This window comes from Vulpes vulpes, chromosome 11, assembly GCF_048418805.1.
Source record: "Vulpes vulpes isolate BD-2025 chromosome 11, VulVul3, whole genome shotgun sequence".
Classification (NCBI taxonomy): domain Eukaryota; kingdom Metazoa; phylum Chordata; class Mammalia; order Carnivora; family Canidae; genus Vulpes; species Vulpes vulpes.
The window spans coordinates 9,828,816-9,851,102 of record NC_132790.1 but is presented as its reverse complement, the minus strand read 5'-3'; the positions used below and the strand labels follow the sequence as shown (position 1 = coordinate 9,851,102).

The window sequence follows — 22,287 nt, the reverse complement described above, 5'->3', positions numbered from 1 at the left end:
TTCTTCTGGGAAATTCTTCAAGTCCCTTTGCCTGGAGTTTCTTCTAACCCTCACACTCATTTAGCAAGCTTTGATACCAGTGCTTTCTTGAGGGTGACAACGGAAAGTTTTCAGATACATCTTCTAGTTTGTTGACTGCAACACTGAAGATTGCAGTGGTCTAGACATGGCATCAGGAATAACATCAGGTTGTGTTACTTTTTAGGCATCTTGTTCTTTAAATATTAAAATACATGGCCTTACAATGTATCAAGAACTAGACTAATACTTAGCAGGTTATGGAGGGCTCTTGGACATTCAAACCAGATTTAGCCAGCCTTCTTTTAGCTCAGCCATCATCCATCCCCTGCCATCCCTTCTCCCTCACCCTTTTATGCATACAATAACATTTTTCAGGTAATTATTTTGTAGTTCAAAATTTAATATGGCAGCAACTTTTGGCCACTGACATTTATGCATAGTGTTACAGTGATATGCTACTTTCTAACTCATTCTCAGGGTATCAGTCTTGTTAGACTTTAGCATTGGTATACCATTTTAAGCTATTTAAAGGAACATCAGGATTTTGTTAGCATTTTCTATTGACCAACTCAACTTGTTTTTTTCCTCAAAATTCTTGGAAGGTATGCTTCCATAGCTATGCTATGCAAATTGTTATTTGTCTTAACCATGCATGAATCCATCAAATCAGTCTCATATTCTATAAAATTAAAAAAAAATTCTTGGACGCTTAGTTTCTAATATTTTCATTTGCATTGTTTGGCTACTCAATGGTAATCTTACTGCATCTCAGTTGCAAAGTATAACACAGCTTTATCTGCTTGTGGTATCTTTCTGTCTAAAGTCAGGTGAAGCACTTAGTTCTTTACGAAAAAGCATAAAGTTGCTGTTATTCCTTTATCACCAAATATTTGCATGACTAATATCAACTGCATCATTTCTATGCTTACCAAATAACTATTTCAATGCCAAATCATAATCCTCTTCAAAGACATTTAAAATGGCGATTAAACTCAATTTCTGAAGTACTAACAGTGAAAACTCAATCTGAAGAAATGGGAGTATGAATAGGTATGATAATTTTCATGTGCAGACAATAAAGATTATGTTGCTATTGCCACTTGGTGAATCATAATTTTAATATTCCATTAAATGAAAAACACTCTTTGATCTCTGAGATGTTAAACTCAGGAAACTGCATTTTGGAATTGCTTAAATACATTATCAGTAATTTGATTAAATATAAACAGAGAAAATACTCCAGTTATAAGACAGAGATCATTAGTCTGGATTAAAAAGTGTGTATCTCCACACACTAATCAAAAGAAAACTAGTTTAGCTATAGTACTACCAAATAAAGACCTTAAGGCAAGTTAGGGTATAAGAGTGACTCAAATGTGATAAAAGAAAGCTACCAGAAAGCTAGAAATGCTTACATTTGTATACATTTAATAACATAGCCTCAAAATATTTACATAAATTGACAGAAGTATAAGGAAAACAGATGTCTAAAATCATACCATAAGATTTTTATTTACTTTTTAGTAATGATAGTTTAAGCAGACAAAAATCATTAAGAATATAAATATTGGAGGGGCACCTGGGTGGCTCAGTTGGTTAAGTGTCTGACTCTTCATCTCAGCTCAGGTCTTGATCTCAGGGTCATAAGTTCAAGCCCCACATTATTAGGCTCTACACTGTTTTTGAAAAAAAATATATATATATATATAAATATTGGATGATTATGAAAAGTGAATGGCTAGTTTATACTTCCATATTTCTACAGGTTAATGATGGTTTATAAATTGTATTTGTTCTTTTTCTTATGTTCACATTTTTTATAGGCTCACACATTTTTTGCTGTTTTTCATTATTGTTTTAAAAATTGAAATTTGATTCATGTATCACAAAATTCACACTTTTAAAATGTAGGATTTTAGTATATTGATAAGATTTTACAACTATCACTATTCTCTAATTTTAGGACATTTTTATTACCCCAAAAAGGAACTCCATACAAATTAGCAGTCATTTCTCTCTCTCCCCACCCCCATAGTCCTAAACAACCATTAATCTACTTTCATTCTCTATGGATTTGCTTATTCTGGACATTAAATATAAATAGAATCATATAGTATATTTCTTTTTTGCAACTAGTATTTATTTTGAATTAGTTCTGTTGTATTTGATTTGAAAACAAGCAAATTTCTCCTTGAAATCTCAGTCTTTGTCCTCTCAAATATCAAAAATTGAAACTGCTTTTGGGGGACACCTGGGTGGTTCAGTGGTTGAGTGTCTGCTTTCGGCTCAGGGTGTGATCCTGGAGACCTGGGATCGAGTCCCATTGAGCTCCCCTCATGGAGCCTGCTTCTCCCTCTGCCTGTGTCTGCCTCTCTCTCTGTGTCTCTCATGAATAAATAAATAAAATCTTAAAAGAAAAAAAAAAAAAGAAACTGCTTTTGGTTTTGAAATGGCAGTCACAATTCATTATCTCCTTCCTGCAAAAGTAAAAATAAACCAAGCATGAATGAAATACAAGTCTGGCAATCTCTAAGCCTGAAATCAAGGAGGAATTTCCTTCCAGAAGCAAGTTGTAAGTTTTGTGAGAGGGCACCCTATATCCAAAGAGTTAAATGTTTCTGGCTTTACCTCATTTTTACTGTACGTAGATAGGAAGTTTCTTTGGTAGGTGTTTTTTGTGTTCTTTTTTCTCAGTACCTAGATCGTCTTGCTTTGCCGATGTAATTTTAAACTGGCTGAATAAGCAATATTTAGTTTAAAAGCACTTATAAATCATATACCTTAATCATGTCATACAATTCGTGTGAATGCAAGCAAGTTTATTAGCATTTCTCTTTTTTTAGGTTTTTTTTTTTTTTTAGAGAGAGAATGAGGTAGGGTGGGGGGTGGGTGTGGGTGGATGAGGCAGAGGGAGAGGGACAAGCAGACTCCTCCCTAATCAGAGAGCCTCATGCGGGCTCCATCCCAGGACCCTGAGATCATGATCTGAGCTGCTGGCAGATGCTTAACCAACTGAGTCACCCAGACACCCCATCATTTCTGGTGATGTAACAGAAAAAGTTCTGTAACAAAAAGAAAAAACTGGTGATAGAATTTAAGAGCTTAAAGAATACTGAGATCTAGTTAAATTCCCCTTTAAAAAAATCCATTATTTTTAAAAATAAGAAAACAAGCAGGGAAAGTTAATTGACCTATGATCTCATAGCAAGTGAATGGTGTAGTTAGAATTAGAACATAGATCTAAATTTAATTTTGTCTTACTCTTCTTAGATATAACACCCATTTTTCTGTTCCTTGAGGACCTAAATTTACTCTTCAGATAAGCATTTCTTTTGTTTCTCTTTGGAGAGCGGTTTGTGAATAATAGAGCAAAGGGAAGCACTATGTTTTCAAGTGTTGGCATGCATCAAAATCACCTATAAGGCTGTTAAAACGGATTATGCCCCTCCCTCCCCAATTCTCCAATTTAGAAGTCCCATGTTAGGCTCCACACTCTTTTTGAAAAAAAGAATATAAATGATGGATGATTATGAAAAGTGAATGACTAGTTTATACTTTCATACTCAGTAGGAAGCCTTGGTAATTTGCATTTTAACAAACTCTCAGGTGATGCTGCTGCTGCTGGCCCAGGGATCCTACTTTGAGAACCTCTGCTTAAAAACAGTCATAGGCTTTGGAGTTAGTCATTCCTAGGCCCAAACTTCTGCTATATGACTTACTCCTCTGTGACCCAGATTAGGTTTTTTAACTTCTATGTCTCAGTTTCCTGTATTTTAAAATGAAGGTAATAATATTTATTTCACAGAGTCCTTGTAAGAATTAATTACTTAATATAAAAAAATTAAGCATACTGCTTAGTACATAGTAAACACTCTATTGATGGTTTCTATTATTATTTTTAATAAGTCTGGATTCCAAATGAAAGTTAATGAACTGTAAACTCAGTTAATGTATTAGAGTAGATACCCAGAGACTTTTTTGATACTTAGTTATTTTGAGACTCTGGGATGTGTGTATGAGCATGCAGGTGTACAGACACACATTCATATGTACAAATATATTGCTCTCTTGGGGCACCTGGGTGGCTTAGTGGTTGAGCATGTGTCTTTGGCTCAGGTAGTGATCCTGGGATGGAGTCCTGCATCAGATTATTTGCAGGGTGCCTGCTTCTCCCTCTGCCTGTGTCTCTGCCTCTCTCTCTGTCTCTCATGAATAAATAAAATCGTTAAAAAAAAAACCCTATATTCCTCTCTTGACTTGCCTTATCATTTATGGGAAACTTAGCAGAACAGTAAGAGAAGAAGAGATAAATTGCAAAAGGAATTGTACCTACAAGATTTGATTGAACTATAATTTACTTTTATTAATCTCAGACTTCTACTGTATATTGAAGTAAATGTAGACACTATTTTTAAAAAGAGCATATTTCAAAATATGTGACAGCTACCAATTGCTGAGACAGAACTGCTTATTAATATCCCTGTGTGTATATGTGTTATGTAGTAAAAGGAGAAGAGTCTAAGGGACGTTGGAGGTACTGTGCATGGAGGGGAAGAGTTTATGTGAAAGATTCTTCTAAACTCTGGATTGACCATATCCAGGGCTAGTCACAGTTCTTAAGGAGGTCTTCAAAATGAAGTTACAGAGGTAAATCACTCAGCTGACTTTCGGTATGCACAATATAGAAAGGCTATTCAAATAATGCCAACACTTATTCGTTTTCCAACTAGATGTGCACCTTATTAGGAGCCATGGAGACTCAATTAAACTTTATTTATTTAAAATATTTTATTTATTCATGAGAGAGACACACACAGAGAGAAGCAGAGACACTGGCAGAGGGAGGGCAGGCTCCCTGTGGGGAGCCCGATGTGGGACTCAATCCTGGGACTTGAGGATCACGTCCTGAGCTGAAGGCAGACGCTCAACCACTGAGCCACCCAGGCATCCCTCAGTTAAACTTTAGAAATTGTGTAGAAGACATCAAAGTTGACTTGAGAAATTAAGTCATAATTTGGGCTTTTGAGGCCATGATTGCACTTGAGACTATTATCCTTTTTTTTTTTTTAAGATTTTTATTTATTTATTCATGAGAGACACAGGCAGAGGCAGAGGCAGAGACATAGGCATAGGGAGAAGCAGGCTCCCTGGAGGGAGCCTGATGTGGGACTTGATTTCAGGACCCTGGGATCATACCCTGAGCCCAAGGTAGACGTTCAACCACTGAATAATCCAGGTGCCCCTAGACTATTACCTTTCTTTTTTTTTTTTAGTGTGTTTTTTTTAATTAATTAATTTATTTATTTATGATAGTCAGAGAGAGAGAGAGAGAGGCAGAGACATAGGCAGAGGGAGAAGCAGGCTCCATGCACCGGGAGCCCGACGTGTAATTCGATCCCGGGTCTTCAGGATCGCGTCCTGGGCCAAAGGCAGGCACTAAACTGCTGTGCCACCTAGGGATCCCGACTATTATCTTTCTTAATGCTCATTTGGTTAGCCTATAGGAGGGACCCACAGGACTTGCAAAGGTAACAAAAATTTCAATTCAGAGTTTTAAAAAAAACCAGCTAACTCAGTGATACTTAAGTTTTTTAAAAAGGTAAAGATAGAGCCAATAAATACATGTTAAAATGCTTCACCTTTTAGCCAATGAAATGCAAATCAAAATCAAAACGAGACACCACTTCATGCCTAGTAAGTTGGCTATAATAAAAAAGATGGACAGTAACACATGTTGGTGAGAATGTGGAGAGATTGGAAGCCTCATATACTGCTGATGAGAATGTAAAATGGTGCTATGGTAAATAGTTTGACAATTCCTCAAAAACTTAAACATGGAGTCACGAAGTTGACCCAGAAATTCCACTCCTTGATATATAACTGAAAGAACTGAAAACTTAAATGTTCATAGTAGCATTATTCAAACCAGCCAAAAAAAGTAGAAACAACCCAAATGTCCATCAGCTGATGAATTGATAAACAAAATGTAGTATATATAAAAGCCATACAAAAGAATGAAGTACTGATTCATTTCAAAACATGATTGGACCTTGAAAATAGAGCACTAAGTGAAAAAAGCCAGATACAAAAGGCCGCGTGTTCTATGATTCCATGTATATGAAATATCCACAGTAGGCAAGTCTTAACAGATTGAAAGTGGATTAATGGTTGTCAGGGGTTGGAAGAATGAGGGAATGGGGAGTGACAGTTAATGGTACAGGGTTCTTTTTGGAGTGATGAAAATATTCTAAAAAATTAGATCATGGTGATAATTGAACAATCTTGTGAATATACTATAAGTCTCTGAATTGTACAGTTTAAAAGTGTAATTTTTGTGACATGTAAATTCTATCTCAAAAATAAAAGCCAAAAATAAAATATACACCTGTGGTGGGCATGAAGTGTGGATGAGAAAGAAACTTAAGTTGTTATAAAAAAATAATTGTAGGAAGAGGAGGTGATTCGTGGTAGGAATACTTTCTGTGGAGAAACAAATCGTCCTTCCATTAAAGATTCATAATGCATAGTATCCCATCACAAGTTCTGAAAGTCTTGCAATGATAAAACCTTGTTTAGCTTCATGGAGCCATCATCTCCCAAATATTTCATCCTGAAAAACATTTACTCACAATGATCATGTTGAAGAACTAGTGTCCTAGAGGAGAATGAATCTTGGGCTTGAGCATATGTGTGTGGGCATTACCTGGAAAGTTTCTTAAATCAGAGATTCTGATTTCAGAGGTCTTGGTGCAGCCTGAGAATCAAGTTCCCAGGTGATTTGATCTTTCAGGTTTGAGAATTAAACATTGAGTAGCATCTCTATAGAACAGACAAATCCTGTACTTACATGGGCAATTTTATGGCATGTGAATTATATTTCAATAGAGATGCTAAAAAATTTGATACATTAGAAATAGCACTAAAATGTGAGTTCTAGTGATTGTTAATGCAAGACCGTGTTCTGTGAATGAATTGTTTTAATTAAAATTTTCTTCATCTGTAAAATGAGTCACTGCCCTATCTACAATTTAGGGTTGTGGTAAAAATGAGACAGTGCATTCTTTTCCAAATTGTGTTGTAAGTATAAAAACAGTTGAAAACAGAAGTCCATGGTGAGCTAAGTTTGGGAGATTCTGAGTTAAATAATGCATATTCCACACTGATGGTCAGATCATTACTCTTAACTTGGACCCTAACATGAGTCTATATGTATAAAATCAATTAAGTGTGAGATTTTTATTCTTTCTAATTTTTGTAGTAGATCCTCCAGAGTTACTAAGTTTTGTATGGAGTGGAAACTGTTGGAGTAAACAAAATCTGAAGACCATTGTGGGAATAGCAATAGTTGCTCCTCTCTTGTTTCTTTTATTTTTATTTTATTTTATTTTTTATTTTTTAAAAGATTTTATTTATTCATGAGAGAGAGAGAGAGAGAGGCAGAGACACAGGCAGAGGGAGAAGCAAGCTCCATGCAGGGAGCCTGACGTGGCACTCGATCCCAGGTCTCCAGGATAACGTCCTGGACTGAAGGCAGGCACTAAACCTCTGAGCCACCCGAGCTGCCCTCCTCTCTTGTTTCAAGCTTGATATTTTATTGACCTATTTATTTGAAAAGTTATTGACTGAAAAGAATTTTAGCAAGTGACTACTGGGTATGATAAAATAATACATATACAGCTAAGAGAACATTTTATCTAGTTGTCTCTTTTAATCAACTTATATTTATAGAGCAGCTTATTTTCAAAATTAGGTTGAAGCTAAATTAAATATATCTAGAAACAATTTTGGCTCCCTAGTATTTTGATTTTAATTGAAAAAAAGTATTTCTTCTCCCTTCTTAAATTTGGGCTATTTTTAAAGTTTTTTTTTTTTTAATTTATTTTTTAAGTTTTTGAGACCCTTGTTATCATCTTTTATTTGAAGCTTTTACAATTAACTGTTTTCTTATACTATAAGTTGTTTAAACTTTAAAATTTTGTTTCCTGGGGTGCCAGGGTGGCTTAGTGGTTTAGTGTCTGCCTTTGGCTCAGGTCATGATCTTAGAGTCCCAGGATGAGTTAGGTGTCTGGCTCCCTACTAGGCAGGGAGTCTGCTTCTCCCTCTGGCTCTCCCCATGCGCGCGCTCTCTCTCAAATAAATATATAAAATCTTTTAAAAAATAAAATTTTTGTTTCCTTTTCTTTTTAGTTTTAGTTGAAAAGCATTTCTCCCCTGATTTTCTTTAGTGATCTGTTTTAAGCATTATTTTGACAAACTACAGTCTATTTTTAATCTCTTTCTAGAACTATTTTGTTGTATTAAATTTCTTGTTTAAAGACATCTTTCCAGGACCTTACTGTAATTATAACTTTATTTCAGATGAGGTGGAGGATCATCTTACTACAATATTGTTTTCTCTTGGTTTCCTGTATACTTACTGCTCTTGAAGCTGTGCCTATAGACATAGACAAGACAAAAGTAAAAACTCAACCTGTGGACAGCGCAAAGATAGAACCACCAGTAAGTGAAATGATAAAGATAACCTTGTGGGAAGAATTTTAACCAAATGTTGCTAATATTTATTATTTATAAAATTGCACTTTTAGGAACTATTTCTGAAATAGCAGTAAAAGAATATTGGATAGCATATTTTGTTTAATATTAGACAATGTTTATTAATGTAGTTCATATATTAAATAATGCACAGGAGAATTAGTCATAATACATTACCAACGTAGTGCTCACCAGCCAAGAAAACATTGTATTATATTCAAAAGAGATACAGCAATGAGGAAAGACAGGTGAAAATGGGGTAAAACCAAATAATATTATTGGTTAAGTTCTCATTGTCTAAGTCATATAGAAAACTTTGTACCTTTACGTAACAATGAAACATTATATTGGTTCTGATATATAATTCTTTGAGAAATATAGCTTTTTAATTTTGTCCCAGCTATCAAAATAGATATGTCTCAAAGCCATTTTGCTAGTCTTCTTTATTTTTATTTTTTATTTTAGGATTGAGATCTTTAGATGCAGGGAAGGAAAAACTTTCAGAAACATTATTGTTTGTTTCTTAATTTGAAGGATACTGGACTTTATTATGACGAATATCTTAAGCAAGTGATTGATGTGCTGGAAACAGATAATCATTTCAGAGAAAAGCTCCAGAAAGCAGACATAGAGGAAATAAAGGTAAATGTAATTAAATAATTATTTAACAAATATTAGAGCATCCCAGACACTGAGTTAAATATTGAGAATACAAAGATGAGACTCTTTTCAGGCTCTTAAAGAACCCATAATTTATTCTGAATAAATATTATCTAGAAAAAGTTTATTAGAATGAATGTATGATAGGTTATAGTAGATTTTGGAGATGCAGAGCATGGGCATATAATTCAGTATAAAGCAGCAGGGGGCAGTGGGAAGTCATTTTTCTTGATGGAGGTAATAGCATCCTGCCAGTAATTTCCCTAAATTGTCTTGAGAGTAATCTTACATTTCCTTTGAAGAATTAATTTGAGCTTTGCACAGTGGCACTATTGTAGCCAATGAGATTAATCTGAGGCATGATTACTGCTAATTGAAGAATTAATTTGATCTGTGGAACTAATTTCCTGGGGTGAATAATATTTAATATAGAACTTTCAGTGTCTCTTATCTACTTAAGTTAGGATTAAGAACATTATGTGGAGGCGGCAGTGCATGGGTGGCTCAGTTGGTTAAGTGTCTAACTCTTGGTTCTGGCTGAGGTCCTGAGCTCTGGGTCTTGAAATTGAGCCCTGTGGCAGGCTCTGGATTCAGGAAGGAGTCTTGAGATTCTCTCTCTCCTTCTCCCCTTCTCCATTTGTGGTCACTCTCTCTCTCTTTCTGTCTCTCTCAAATAAATAAATAAATCTTAAAAAAAAAAAAAAAGAACATTATTTGTGGGTAACAGAAAAAAAAAGGTGGGTAATGGGAGTACAATAGAAACTTAATCCTGGTTTGATATAGGGAATACTTTTATAACTGCCTTTCACACTCAATTCCTGTTCCCTAATGGGGCAGGGGGAGACAAAATGTAGTAAGTTAAATAGTTATTCAATGAAAAAGATACAAGAATTAAAATAGACAATAAAACACAAGGCAACAGAATCATTATAAACAGCTCAGCAAAGACTTTTAGGAAAAACTGGGAGAAAAAAGTTAGAATTTGTCCTTTCCTTTTCAGCCAAGTATTTTGAAAGGGAAATCATACTGCATTTCTTCACTTCCCAAATATTGCTAACTGGTAAGATTATGACTTTGCCCATATCACTCCACTGAGTATACTTTCATGAAGGATGTAGTGACTTCTTAATTGCCAAATCCAGGGAATACTTTTTATTTCTCTTCTTATTGGACTCTTTTATATTATCTCAGTGGTTTTCAGATTTTAGGGCTTGTTGAAGCACAGATTCTTGGCCCCACCTATGGACTTTCTGATTGTAGATGCAAGTCTAGAGCTTGAATTTCTAAAGTTCCCAGTTGGTGGTAATGCTTCTACTTGGGGACCACACTTTGAGAACCATTGTTGTATTAATGGTGATGACCATTCTTTTCTTGAGCATGCTGCTTATACTCTTTTTTTTTTTTCTTTGCTTCTATAACAGCATATTCTCCTAGTTCTCCTTCTTACCTCTGAATGTTCTCTCTCTTGGTCTCCCTTGTAGGGGGTTTCTTTTCTTTACCTTCCTCAGTGGGCCTCATTGACTCAGTCCTAAAAGGTTTGTCTGATTGCTAGTTAGATTTATAGTTTGTGATTGCAAATGCATTTATAAACAAGAAAAAGTAAACCAGTAGCTATTTTGTTTCTTAAATTTTGAAACATCTATCTAAGTACTAAGTATCTAAGTACACGTCTATGAGAAAAGTAATCAAAGGAGAGAACGTAAAAAAAATTTGAAAAGTAATATATGTAATTACTAAAGCTTAAGGTGGCCAAGTTCTTTTTTAATTACTTTATTGAAATTATTAAGTAATTGAAATTACTTTGTTAAGGTATTCATATACCTTAAAACTTGTCCCTTCCAAACCTATAATTCAGTAGGTTTTAGTATATCTACATGTGACCATCACCACTATCTACTTTTAAACAATTTCATTTTATCCCAAAAGAAACCGTATACCCATTAAGCCATCACTCACCTTTTCTCCCCTCTTCTTAGCCCTTGACAATCATTGATCTACTTTCTATTTCTATGGATTTGCCTATTTTAGACGTTCCATATAATGGAATTATACAACATGTGGCCCTTTGTGTCTGTTTTTTTTTTTGTTTGTTTTGTTTTGTTTTTTTACTTAGCATAATGTTTTATCAAGGTTCATTGTATTGCAGCTTGTATTAGTATATTCATTTCTTTTTATGGCTGAACAGTATCACACTTTATGGATATTCCATATTTTGGTTATCAGCTCATCAGCTGATGACATTTGGTTATTTCTACCTTTTATGCTATTATGAATAATGTTGCTATAAACATTCAGGTACAAGTTTTTATGTGAACATATGTTTCAATTCTTTAGGTATATACCTAAGAATGGAACTGCTGGGTCATATGGTAATTCTGTGTTTAAGTTTTGGAGGAACTGCCAAATTGTTTTTTGAAGTAGCTGTACCATTTTACAATTCAAGTCACTTTTTGAGTTTTTCCTTTGTTCTTTAATTATGCTTTCAATTATATTGTTTTTATTTCTATTTTTTTCTTTCTCTAAATTTTTATTTAAATTCCAATTAACATACAGTGTAATATTAGTTTCAGGTGTAGAATTTTGTGATTCATCATTCATATGTAAGACCCAGTGCTCCTCACAATAAATACTCTCCTTAATATCCATCATCAGTTTAACCCATCCCCCCAACCTCCCCTGCAACCCTCAGTGTGGTAAGAGTCCATTTTATGGTTTGCCTCTTTTTCTCTCCTCTATAGTCATCTGTTTTGTTTCTTAAATTCCACATATGAGTGAAATCATGTGGTATTTGTCTTTCTCTGACTGACTTATTTCCCTTAGCATAATACACTCTAACTCCATCCACATCATTGCAAATGGCAAGATTTCATTCTTTCTTATGGCTGAGTAATATTCCATTGTATATGTATAACATCTTCTTTATCCATTGATCAGTTGATGGACATTTGAGGGGGTCTTTCCATAATATATAGTTTTTGCATATCTTGATTTTAGAGTTATAAACTGCATGTCTTCTGGAAAAAATGCTTCTTGTGCTATCATTAAAAAATTAATTAAATTAAATTAAATTACTAATTAAATTAGTTAAAAGTATTTATCACTATATCATAACCCTAATTTTGTTTTTGTTTTTTTTTTATTTATGAGATAGTCATACAGAGAGAGAGAGAGACAGAGACAGAGACACGGGCAGAGGGAGAAGCAGGCTCCATGCACCGGGAGCCTGATGTGGGATTCGATCCTGGGTCTCCAGGATCGCGCCCTGGGCCAAAGGCAGGCACCCAACTGCTGCACCACCCAGGGATCCCTCATAACCCTAATTTTAATATATTGTGTCTAGTCTAAAAATGGAATGTAATAAATAAAACTGACTTGTTAATTTTATTAACAGAGTGGAAGGCTAAGCAAAGAACTGGATTTAGTAAGTCACCATGTGAGGACAAAACTTGATGAACTGAAAAGACAAGAAGTGGCAAGATTAAGAATGCTAATTAAAGCTAAATTGGATTCCCTTCAAGGTAAGTGATAAAGAAAACATAGGAAGGTTTCAGTATTTGGTTGTTGAGGTCATTTTATATTTTATATTAGCACATACCCTGTTCTTCTGGTCAAAATTTAATGTTAGTATTGATTTGGCTTCTCTTAATTTTTAAAATAGATAATATATTTGCCTCATTTAAGAATCAAAATGATTAGCCTTAAATTGTTATAGTAATGAAAAGTAATGAATTAGGCCACTGATTTAAAAGAGAAGGAATGGGGTACCTGGGTGGCTCAGTGATTGTCTGCCTTTGACTCAAGTTATGATTCTGGGGTCCTGGGATTGAGTCCTGCATCAGGCTCCCCGCAGGGAGCCTGCTTTTCTCTCTGCCTATGTCTCTGCCTCTCTCTGTGTATCTCTCATGAATAAATAAATAAATAAAATCTTAAAAACTATAAAATTAAAGAAGAATAACATCAAAGCAAACCAAAAGAGAGAAAATCTAATTATAACAATTTCTATAGGTAAAATAGAAAAATTGTTAGAGAGCTAGCTCTAAAAAAGACCACATCAGGCCCAGAGGGTGTCAAAAAGAATTCTGTTAAACTATTAAAAAAACAGATTGTCGGGACATCTGGGTATCTCAGTTCGTTAAGTGTCCAGTTCTTGGTTTCAACGCAGGTCATGAGATCGATCCTCACATTTGGCTCTGTGCTCAGTGGGGAGTCTGCTTGGGATTCTCTTCCATCCCTCTCCCTCTGCCCTCTCTCTCTTTCTCAAGTAAAAATAAAGAAATCTTAAGGAAAAATAGAAAAAAGAACAGATTGCCAATGCTATTTAAACTATTCCAGAGCATACAAAAAGAAAGCAAGCTTTCAAACTCGTAATATGTATTGATGCCAAACAAAAATTATTGTATGTCAAAAGTATACCATATAATAGCAAGTACATTTATTTTAGGAATGTAAGATTGATTTAATATTAGGAAATCTATACTATAAATCATCATATGAATAGAAATCAAGAGAAAAAAAATAAAGAAATGACTTCCAAAAAAAATCAGAAACTCAAAGGACAAAGGATAAATTAAAATCAATCTTTGAAACTTCTGTCTTTTAAAATTAAGATTTGGAGTGCCTGGGTGGCACAGTTGGTTAAGTGTCTAACTCTTGGTTGGTTGGTTGGTTGTTGTTGTTGTTTTAAAGATTTTATTTATTTATTTATTTATTTATTTATTTATTTATTTATTTGAGAGAGAGAGATAGAGATAGAGCATGAGGAGGGAGAGAGAGAAGCAGTGTCCCTCCAAGCAGGGAGCCCAATGTGGGACTCAATCCTACGACCCTGAGATCATGACCTGAGCCAAAGGCAGACTCTTAGCCAAAGCCAACCAGGTGCTCCCAAATTTTCGTTTTGAATCAAGTTGTGATCTTGGGGTTGTGAGATAGAGCCCTTCTTTGTATGGGGCTCTGAGCTCAGTGCAGAATCTACTTACAATTCTCTCTCCCTCTCCTTCTACCCCTACCCCCACCCCTACTCCCCCACTTGCACACCCTCTCTCTCTTTCAAATGAAGGAAGGAAGGAAGGAAGGAAGGAAGGAAGGAAGGAAGGAAGGAAGGAGGGAGGGAAGGAAGGAAGGAAGGAAGGAATAAGATTTTATTTTCTTAGAGCAGTATAAGATTTACAGCAAAATTGAAGGGACAGTGCAGAGATTTCCCATATACCCCCAGCCCCCAAACATGCATAATCTCATTCATTACTAGCATCACCCACCAGAGTGGTAAATTTGTAGCAATTGATGCACTCACATTTACATATGACAGTCACCCAAAGTCCAAAATTTACATTAGAGTTCACTCTTGGTGTTTTACAACCTATGGATATGGACAAATCTATAATGATATTGTATCTACCATTATAGTATCACACAGAGTAGTTTCACTGCCCTAAAAATCCACTCTGCCCTGCCTATTCATGCTCCCATATTATTTTAATTTTAGACTATGAGAAGATTAAATAGTTATGAAGTAGAATATTTGAAATGTGAAGATAAGAAAGTAATCTCATAGATCATACAACCATATCGTTATCTGCAAAAAGGAGCAAATGATAAAATTTAATACCCTCTCTTAATTTTAAAAAAGTAATAAGGTAGTAATCAATAGATACTTCTGTAACATGATCAGTATGTCTAACTCAGCCACATCATACTTAGTGGGGAAATAAAAGTATGTATTCTAACTAAAATAAGAAATAAGACAATGATGCCTACTATCACCACTACTAATTAGCATTGCATTGCAGGCACTAGCCAAAACAATTACATAAATGAAAAAGAAATTGGAGGTAAAGTAATGTAAAGGAGTTGATAAAACCATTTCTGTTTGCGGGTGATAGGATTATATACTTGGAAAACTCAAAATAATTGACTAAAACACTTAGCATACACAACAGGAAAATTCAGCAAGGTGAACTTAATATACAGAAATCAGTATTTCTCATATGCAAATAACAGCCAGTTACAAGATATAATGGAAGAAAAGACTGTTTACAAATGCCAACAAAGATAATATACCCAGAATAACCCTGTTAAGAAATGTTAAGACTTATAGACCAAAAGCTTTAAAATACGCCTGAAGGATGCAAAAGTAGACCTGAAAAAAATGAGAAGACATAACATCTTTTTGATACAAAGACTCAACATTATAAATGTGTCAGTTTTCTCTAGGTCAATTTATGAATTTAACATGATCCAAATAAAAATATGTACTTTTTCCCCCTGGTGCTAGCCAAGCTAATTTTAAAGTTCACATGAAAAAGGAAACAAGCAGGAAAAACTATAATGCCTCGAAAATGAACAATGAAGGACTAGGTAGCTATGTTAGTTATTAAAATACGTCACTAAGCCTCAGTCATTAGAACTGTATAGTTTTGGCATATAAGTAGAGAGACCAGTGGAACTGAATAGAAATACCAGAAGTAAAAGTAAATACATTTAGAATTTAGTTTGAATTAAAGGTGGTATCTCATTATTACTGGGATAAAGGTTTTTAAAAAGGATAATGTTAGTCCAATTGGGTAGCCATTTGGAAAAAAGTATAGTTAGAGCTCTACCTCATTTACATCAGAATAAGGACAAATGAAACAAAGGTATCAGTATAGAAAATAATATCATAAAAGCACTAGCAACATAGGTGTGTTTTATTATCTCAGAATGGCCTTTCTAATTATGAAACAAAATCAAGAAGCTAGATTTGACAAGTGGGATACCCTTCAAGCTGGCTCCTGTGTCTTGGTGACAGGACCAAGACACTGGCATTAATAAACATCTGAATGTTTACTCTGGTGAATAATGGTTCTTAAACTTTAGATTGCATATGAATCACCTGAGGAGCTAGTTAAAAATGCAGATTACTGGATCTTACCTCTAGAGATTCTGATTCAGGGGTGAGTAATATGCATTTTAAACATGTGCCTCAGGCAGCCACAGTGGCGCAGCAGTTTAGTGCCTCCTGCAGCCCAGGGTGTGATCCTGGAGACCCTGGATCAAGTCCCACGTCAGGCTCTCTGCATGGTGCCTGTTTCTCCCTCTGCCTGTGTCTCTGCCTCCTTCTCTCTCTCTATGTGTGTCTCTATGAATAAATAAAATAAAGTCTTTAAAAAAAATAGAAAATAAATAAACATGTGCCTCTGGTCAGTGGATCATATTGGAGAAATGCTTATGTAGACATAGAAAACTACCAAATACTCATTATCCTGAGATGAAGGATATCAATGAGAGGTAAACTGAGCACATACTCTACTTCTTCAGGTGGTCAGACATAGAAGGTAGTTTCATCCTTAAGTCTGGGACTAAGGTATTTTGAAATTACTTTCCCCTCAGATAACCTCCAACTTTTCAATCTTGCCAGTATTTTATTTATTCCAAATAGGGGCTGAATTTCATTATCTAAAGAAAACTGATGCTTAGAAAACTTAGGAATATTTTCTCATGTCAGAATTTATGAATTGAAATTTATGATAATTTGAAGAAAGGCTTAAAGGATCGTTTTTATTTTTTGGTGTAATTTTTAAAGTAAGTAATATATTCACATGGTTGAAAACCAGAAACTATAGAAGGCATATAGCAAAAGTGCACTGATATTTTTGTACCCTATCAGTTCCCACTGCCCCAAACATGATTCTTCTATTTCTTCATTCTTGCAGAAGCAAATACAAATAAAAGTCCTTATTTTTCCTCTTTTTATGCAAAAGGTAGCATGTAATACACATTCTGTGCTTTGTATTTTTCTTTTAACAACATACTTGAAGATCTTTCTGTATTAGTGCATAGAGATTGTCTTCACTAAAAATTTTTTTCTTATATAGCTGCATAGATTTCCATTATATGGATATGCCATAATTTATTTAATTAGGCCTCTGGTGATGGGTATTTGGGTTATTTCTAGCAAGCACTCTTGTATATACGTCACTATCTATCCATGTAAAATTATCTGTAGGATAAATTCCCCACAGAGAAACTGTATGTATGTGTTTGTAATTTTGATAGATAGATATTACCACCTCCACAGGGAGTGTATCAATATATACTCTTACCAGCAATAATTTCTCACATTCTGCTAATAGTATGTATTTTCAAACTTTAAGAGTTTTACCATTCTGTTAGATAGTATAATTGTATAGTTTTTTTTAATAGTATAGTTTTAATATGCATTTCTCTTATTTTGAATGAGGTTAAGTATCTTTTCATGTATTTCATTGTCATATCCTTAGACCTGGGTCTTATAACAAATCTTTTCTTCATAAGTAGAATTTGTACAGTGCCATACAAAGAATTCAGCAAAATCTTAATTTAGCTAGATTTAGCAGTTTCTTACTTAATAGTGTACAAAATATTCCAGGTTCATTTTGTACCTATCCTGCACCAGCCCTGGAGTGACCTATTTCTCTAAGGATTCCTGGTTCTTTTTAGTGGGAAATGATATTACAGACCAAAGACTGGCACTAGGTGTGCTCATTACTTCTGGAATATATTTTCTTTTCTTTCTTTCTTTCTTTCTTTCTTTCTTTTTTTTTTTTTTTTTTGAGATTTTATTCATTTGAGAGAGAGAAAGAGAGAGAAGGAGAGCATGAGCATGGGGGAGGGGCATAGGCAGAGGGAGAGGGAGAAGCAGATCCCTACTAAGCAGGGAGCCCAACACGGGGCTCAATCCCAGCACCCTGAGATCATGATCTGAACCAAAGGCAGATGCTTAACTGACTGAGCCACCCAGGTGCTCCTGGAGTATATTTTCTTATTGGCCTTTTCATTGGACAGAGATAGGAGATTTATGCATGTCTATATACATCAACATATATACATACACATACATTTTTATATGTATAAATGTATGTGTGCATATACACATACATGCATGTACCTATATATGTACGTGTTCATATTTTAGAAATAAGTTCACACAGATAGTGCTAATTCTCACCTATTTCCAGAGATTTCTTTCTTGCCTTCCATGATTCCATTATTTGTACATTACTTTTCCTAAATGAGAACTCTGACTTTTAACAAATCAACGCATGTATCTATTTTACTCAACTCTATAATCAAACTGAAATAGTCCAGACTCACTTTACCCATTTAACTACAATAAACTGCAGCTTGTTTTTTGTTCGTTTTTTTTTTTTTTTTTTTTTTTAAGTAGGCTCCATGCTGGGCATGGAGCCCAAAGTGGGGCTTGAACTCACAACCCTGAGATCAAGACCTGAGCTCAGATCAAGAGTCAGAGGCCTAACCAACTGAGCTAACCAGGAGCCCCAAACTGTAGCTTGTTTTTTTTCTTTTTTAATGATAGTAAGTTTTTTAAGTTTTTTTATTTATTTATTTATTTATTTATTTATTTATTTATTTATTTATGAGAGACAGAGAGAGACAGAGAGAGAGAGAGAGGCAGAGACACAGGCAGAGGGAGAAGCAGGCTCCATGCAGGGAGCCTGATGTGGGACTCGATCCTAGGTCTCCAGGATCAGGCCCTGGGTTGCAGGCGGTGCTAAACCCCTGAGCCACCTGGGCTGTCCCTGTAGCTTGTTTTAAAACAATTATTCACAAAGATAAACAATTGATATTTCTTTAAAAATAAGTCCTAATCCAGGGATCCCTGGGTGGCGCAGCGGTTTGGCGCCTGCCTTTGGCCCAGGGCGCGATCCTGGAGACCCGGGATCGAATCCCACGTCGGGCTCCCGGTGCATGGAGCCTGCTTCTCCCTCTGCCTGTGTCTCTGCCTCTCTCTCTATCTCTCTGTGACTATCATAAATAAATAAAAAAATTAAAAAAAAAAATTTAAAAATAAGTCCTAATCCAAATGAATTTACCTGAATTGAAATTTTATTGTTCCATAAAGGATTCATTGGAGCAACATACAAAAAATTTCTTCACATAAGTGTTAGAGCAATTCTTTTTAGAAATTCTATTTAGGGGGCACCTGGCTGGCTCAGGTGGAAGAACATGGGACTCTTGATCTCGGGGTTGTGAGTTTAAGTCCCATGTTGGGTGTAGCATTTGCTTAAAAATAAAATATTAAAAAATTCTACTTAGGTCTTTTTAAAAAAGATTTTATTTATTTATTTGAGATAGAGAGTTGTAGTGCTTGTGCATGAGTGGGGGAGAGGGGCAGAGGGGTAAAGGGAGAAGCAGACTTCTTGCTGAACAGGGAACCCGATGTGAGGCTCCATCCCAGGACCTTGGGAACAGACTGATCTGCCCAGGTTTTTTTTTTTTTTTTTTCCCTAAAAGACTTGTTTGTTTGTTTGTTTATTTAAGAGAGAGAGAGAGAGAGAGAGAAAGCGCAAGAGAGCCCACAGGTGGGGAGAGTGGCATAATGAGAGAATCTCAAGCAGACTCCCCACTGAGTGTAGACCCTGAACTGCTCCATGTGGGGTTCAATCCCACCACCCATAAAATCATGACCTGGGCCTAAACCAAGAGTCAGTTGCTTAACTGACTAAGTCACTCAGGCAACCCTCTACGTAGATCTTTGATGAGGGCAATATATTAGTTTATCTAATTAAAAGTAGGAAATATGGTAGTTTTACAATAATAAAGTTTTTACTTTTATTTATATTGATAATCAACTAGCCTTTTTAGAGATAATATTAAAGTGTACATATTATGTTGTATTCCTTTCTACATTCAAGTACATTACTTTTGCCTAGAATAACAATATGAAAAGAAAATATGAATGCTTAGTCTAAAATTTTGAATATTCTTATAAAATCCTATAGGAATAAAGATGAATACATAATTGTTCTTATGTATCACTTATATTAATGTTTCTAGCTTTTAATACTTTATCATTTACAGCTTTCTCATTTTCTTTCAGATACAGGCATAGACCACCATGCTCTTCTAAAACAATTTGATCATCTAAACCACCTGAATCCTGACAAGTTTGAATCTACAGATTTAGATATGCTCATCAAAGCGGTGAGAATAATTCCAAAGTGTTGTCATTGTTGTGCCTTTGAGATTTTGTCATTTGAGAAGTAAATTCAGTGAAGTGGTAATATAACTTTTAGATACTCTCAAGAATATTTTTAAAGAGAGATAGGTTAATTCTTATTACTATAGATAGTAATATGGACATAAAAATCTGTCACCCCTTGTCCACAATTCCAAAATCCAAAGCACTATAAAAGCTGAAACCTGGCTTCAATTATAGTAAGGCTATTCATAGTTTTTATTTTGCTTACATAATGTGAATATTCATAGACTTTGCCGAGGAAGCACTAATCTGATTATAAACTCTGCAAGGGGGATCCCTGGGTGGCGCAGCGGTTTGGCGCCTGCCTTTGGCCCAGGGCGTGATCCTGGAGACCCGGGATCGAATCCCACATTGGGCTCCCGGTGCATGGACCCTGCTTCTCCCTCTGCCTGTGTCTCTGCCTCTCTCTCTCTCTCTCTCTCTGTGACTGTCATAAATAAATAAAAAATTAAAAATAAAAAAAAACTCTGCAAGGATATCATACAATATAGCATATTTGCTATATTCTCTTTCTACAATCTAGAAAATTCTGGAACATATCTGGGCTCTGGGATTTTAGATAAGATTTTATAGGCCTCTCATGTTGTACTATATGGAGTTACCCAACCAGATGTTGTAGCCTGGCCAGGAGTTTAGTGAAGTCGTTAGAAACCATTCTAGTTTTCTGTACTGTACAGATTTGATACAGTCCCTTCCTTCTTTTAAAAATCAATTTATATATGACTTATGAGGAACTTTCTAAAGTTGAGGCTTGCTTTGAACTATGAATTTCTTTTAATGCCTACTTTCTGGACCTCCTGTACTACCTTCTGTTAGAGTATGCTGTATGCAAGAAAACCCTTATTTATATTTTCAAATATTTCCTGTTATTTAGTTTAAATATTACATTATAGGCCACAAGTGATCTGGAACACTATGATAAGACTCGGCATGAAGAATTTAAAAAATATGAAATGATGAAGGAACATGAAAGGAGAGAGTATTTAAAAACTCTGAATGAAGAAAAGAGAAAAGAAGAAGAATCTAGATTTGAAGAAATGAGGAAAAAGCATGAAAATCATCCCAAAGTTAATCATCCAGTAAGAATTATGACTTTAAGAAACCATAATTAGATGAAGATACTTCTTTGTATCAGAATTTTATCATAAGCTATTAGTACTTTAGATTCTTAATTCTACAAAGTTTCTCAAATTTGTATTTTATTTTCAGTCTATATACATAGATTACATTTTGTTTTGAGCATTTTTTAAAAATTGATTCACAGGGAAGCAAAGATCAACTAAAAGAGGTATGGGAAGAGACTGATGGATTGGATCCTAATGACTTTGACCCCAAGACATTTTTCAAATTACATGGTAATAGATTTGATACAAATATTTATGTCTGCTGTTTGAAAGATTATAGTTGTTTTATTCTTAACTGATTTATGCCAAGGTGTGCTGTTGAGTCCTATTAATAGTAAATATTTGGCAATTTTCTCTAGAGTAATATAATAGTTTTTATTGTTAATCTGCAGCATAAAATACTTTAAGTCAGTGGCTGTGTCTTTTACCTGATTTTACTGTTTAGTCATTACGATTTATTGTAAGCTTCTCTGTAAACTGAAGGTATTTTTGTGACTAGCTAGGTTATATCTAACTCTTCGTGCTATAACATTGAAATTTGCTTTTATTCCTATAGCATACTGTTTCACTTTATATTTTGAAAAACTGGTTAAGACATATTTTTCTAGAAAAACTAGTATGCATTATAAATAAGTAGTAAATTGTGATGAGTTGGACTGATCTGAGGCTTCATAAAGGAGGAAACATATTTCTGTAGCATATGGATGCTTCATGTTAGTACCACTTCTGCAAGCCAGTTGTAAAGAGTTGTTTTTTAATAATTGATTTTAGAAGGCATTAAAATCAATTTTTGTATTTGTGACTTTTAAACTTCAGATGTCAATAATGATGGCTTCCTGGATGAGCAGGAATTAGAAGCCCTGTTTACTAAAGAGGTAAATGACTTCATTCAGTGTTCAGCGTTTTTGCTTTTCTCCTTCTATTATTTTCCTT

The 22,287-nt window shown here is 34.8% G+C and overlaps 1 protein-coding gene and 1 pseudogene across 5 annotated transcripts in view; both read left to right on the top strand.

Moving 5' to 3' along the window:
- Positions 1–22,287, top strand: part of NUCB2 (nucleobindin 2) — a 57,225-nt gene that overhangs the window by 14,942 nt on the left and 19,996 nt on the right. For all 5 annotated transcript variants that reach the window (XM_072725478.1, XM_072725479.1, XM_072725476.1 and 2 more), the window contains exons 3-9: positions 8,380–8,520; positions 9,088–9,195; positions 12,605–12,731; positions 20,069–20,172; positions 21,124–21,309; positions 21,495–21,585; positions 22,171–22,229. In XM_072725478.1, the coding sequence (XP_072581579.1) occupies positions 8,380–8,520; positions 9,088–9,195; positions 12,605–12,731; positions 20,069–20,172; positions 21,124–21,309; positions 21,495–21,585; positions 22,171–22,229 (816 nt within the window). The remainder of the gene's footprint in view (positions 1–8,379; positions 8,521–9,087; positions 9,196–12,604; positions 12,732–20,068; positions 20,173–21,123; positions 21,310–21,494; positions 21,586–22,170; positions 22,230–22,287) is intronic.
- On the top strand, positions 9,526–9,653 carry LOC112927124 (U4 spliceosomal RNA; annotated as a pseudogene).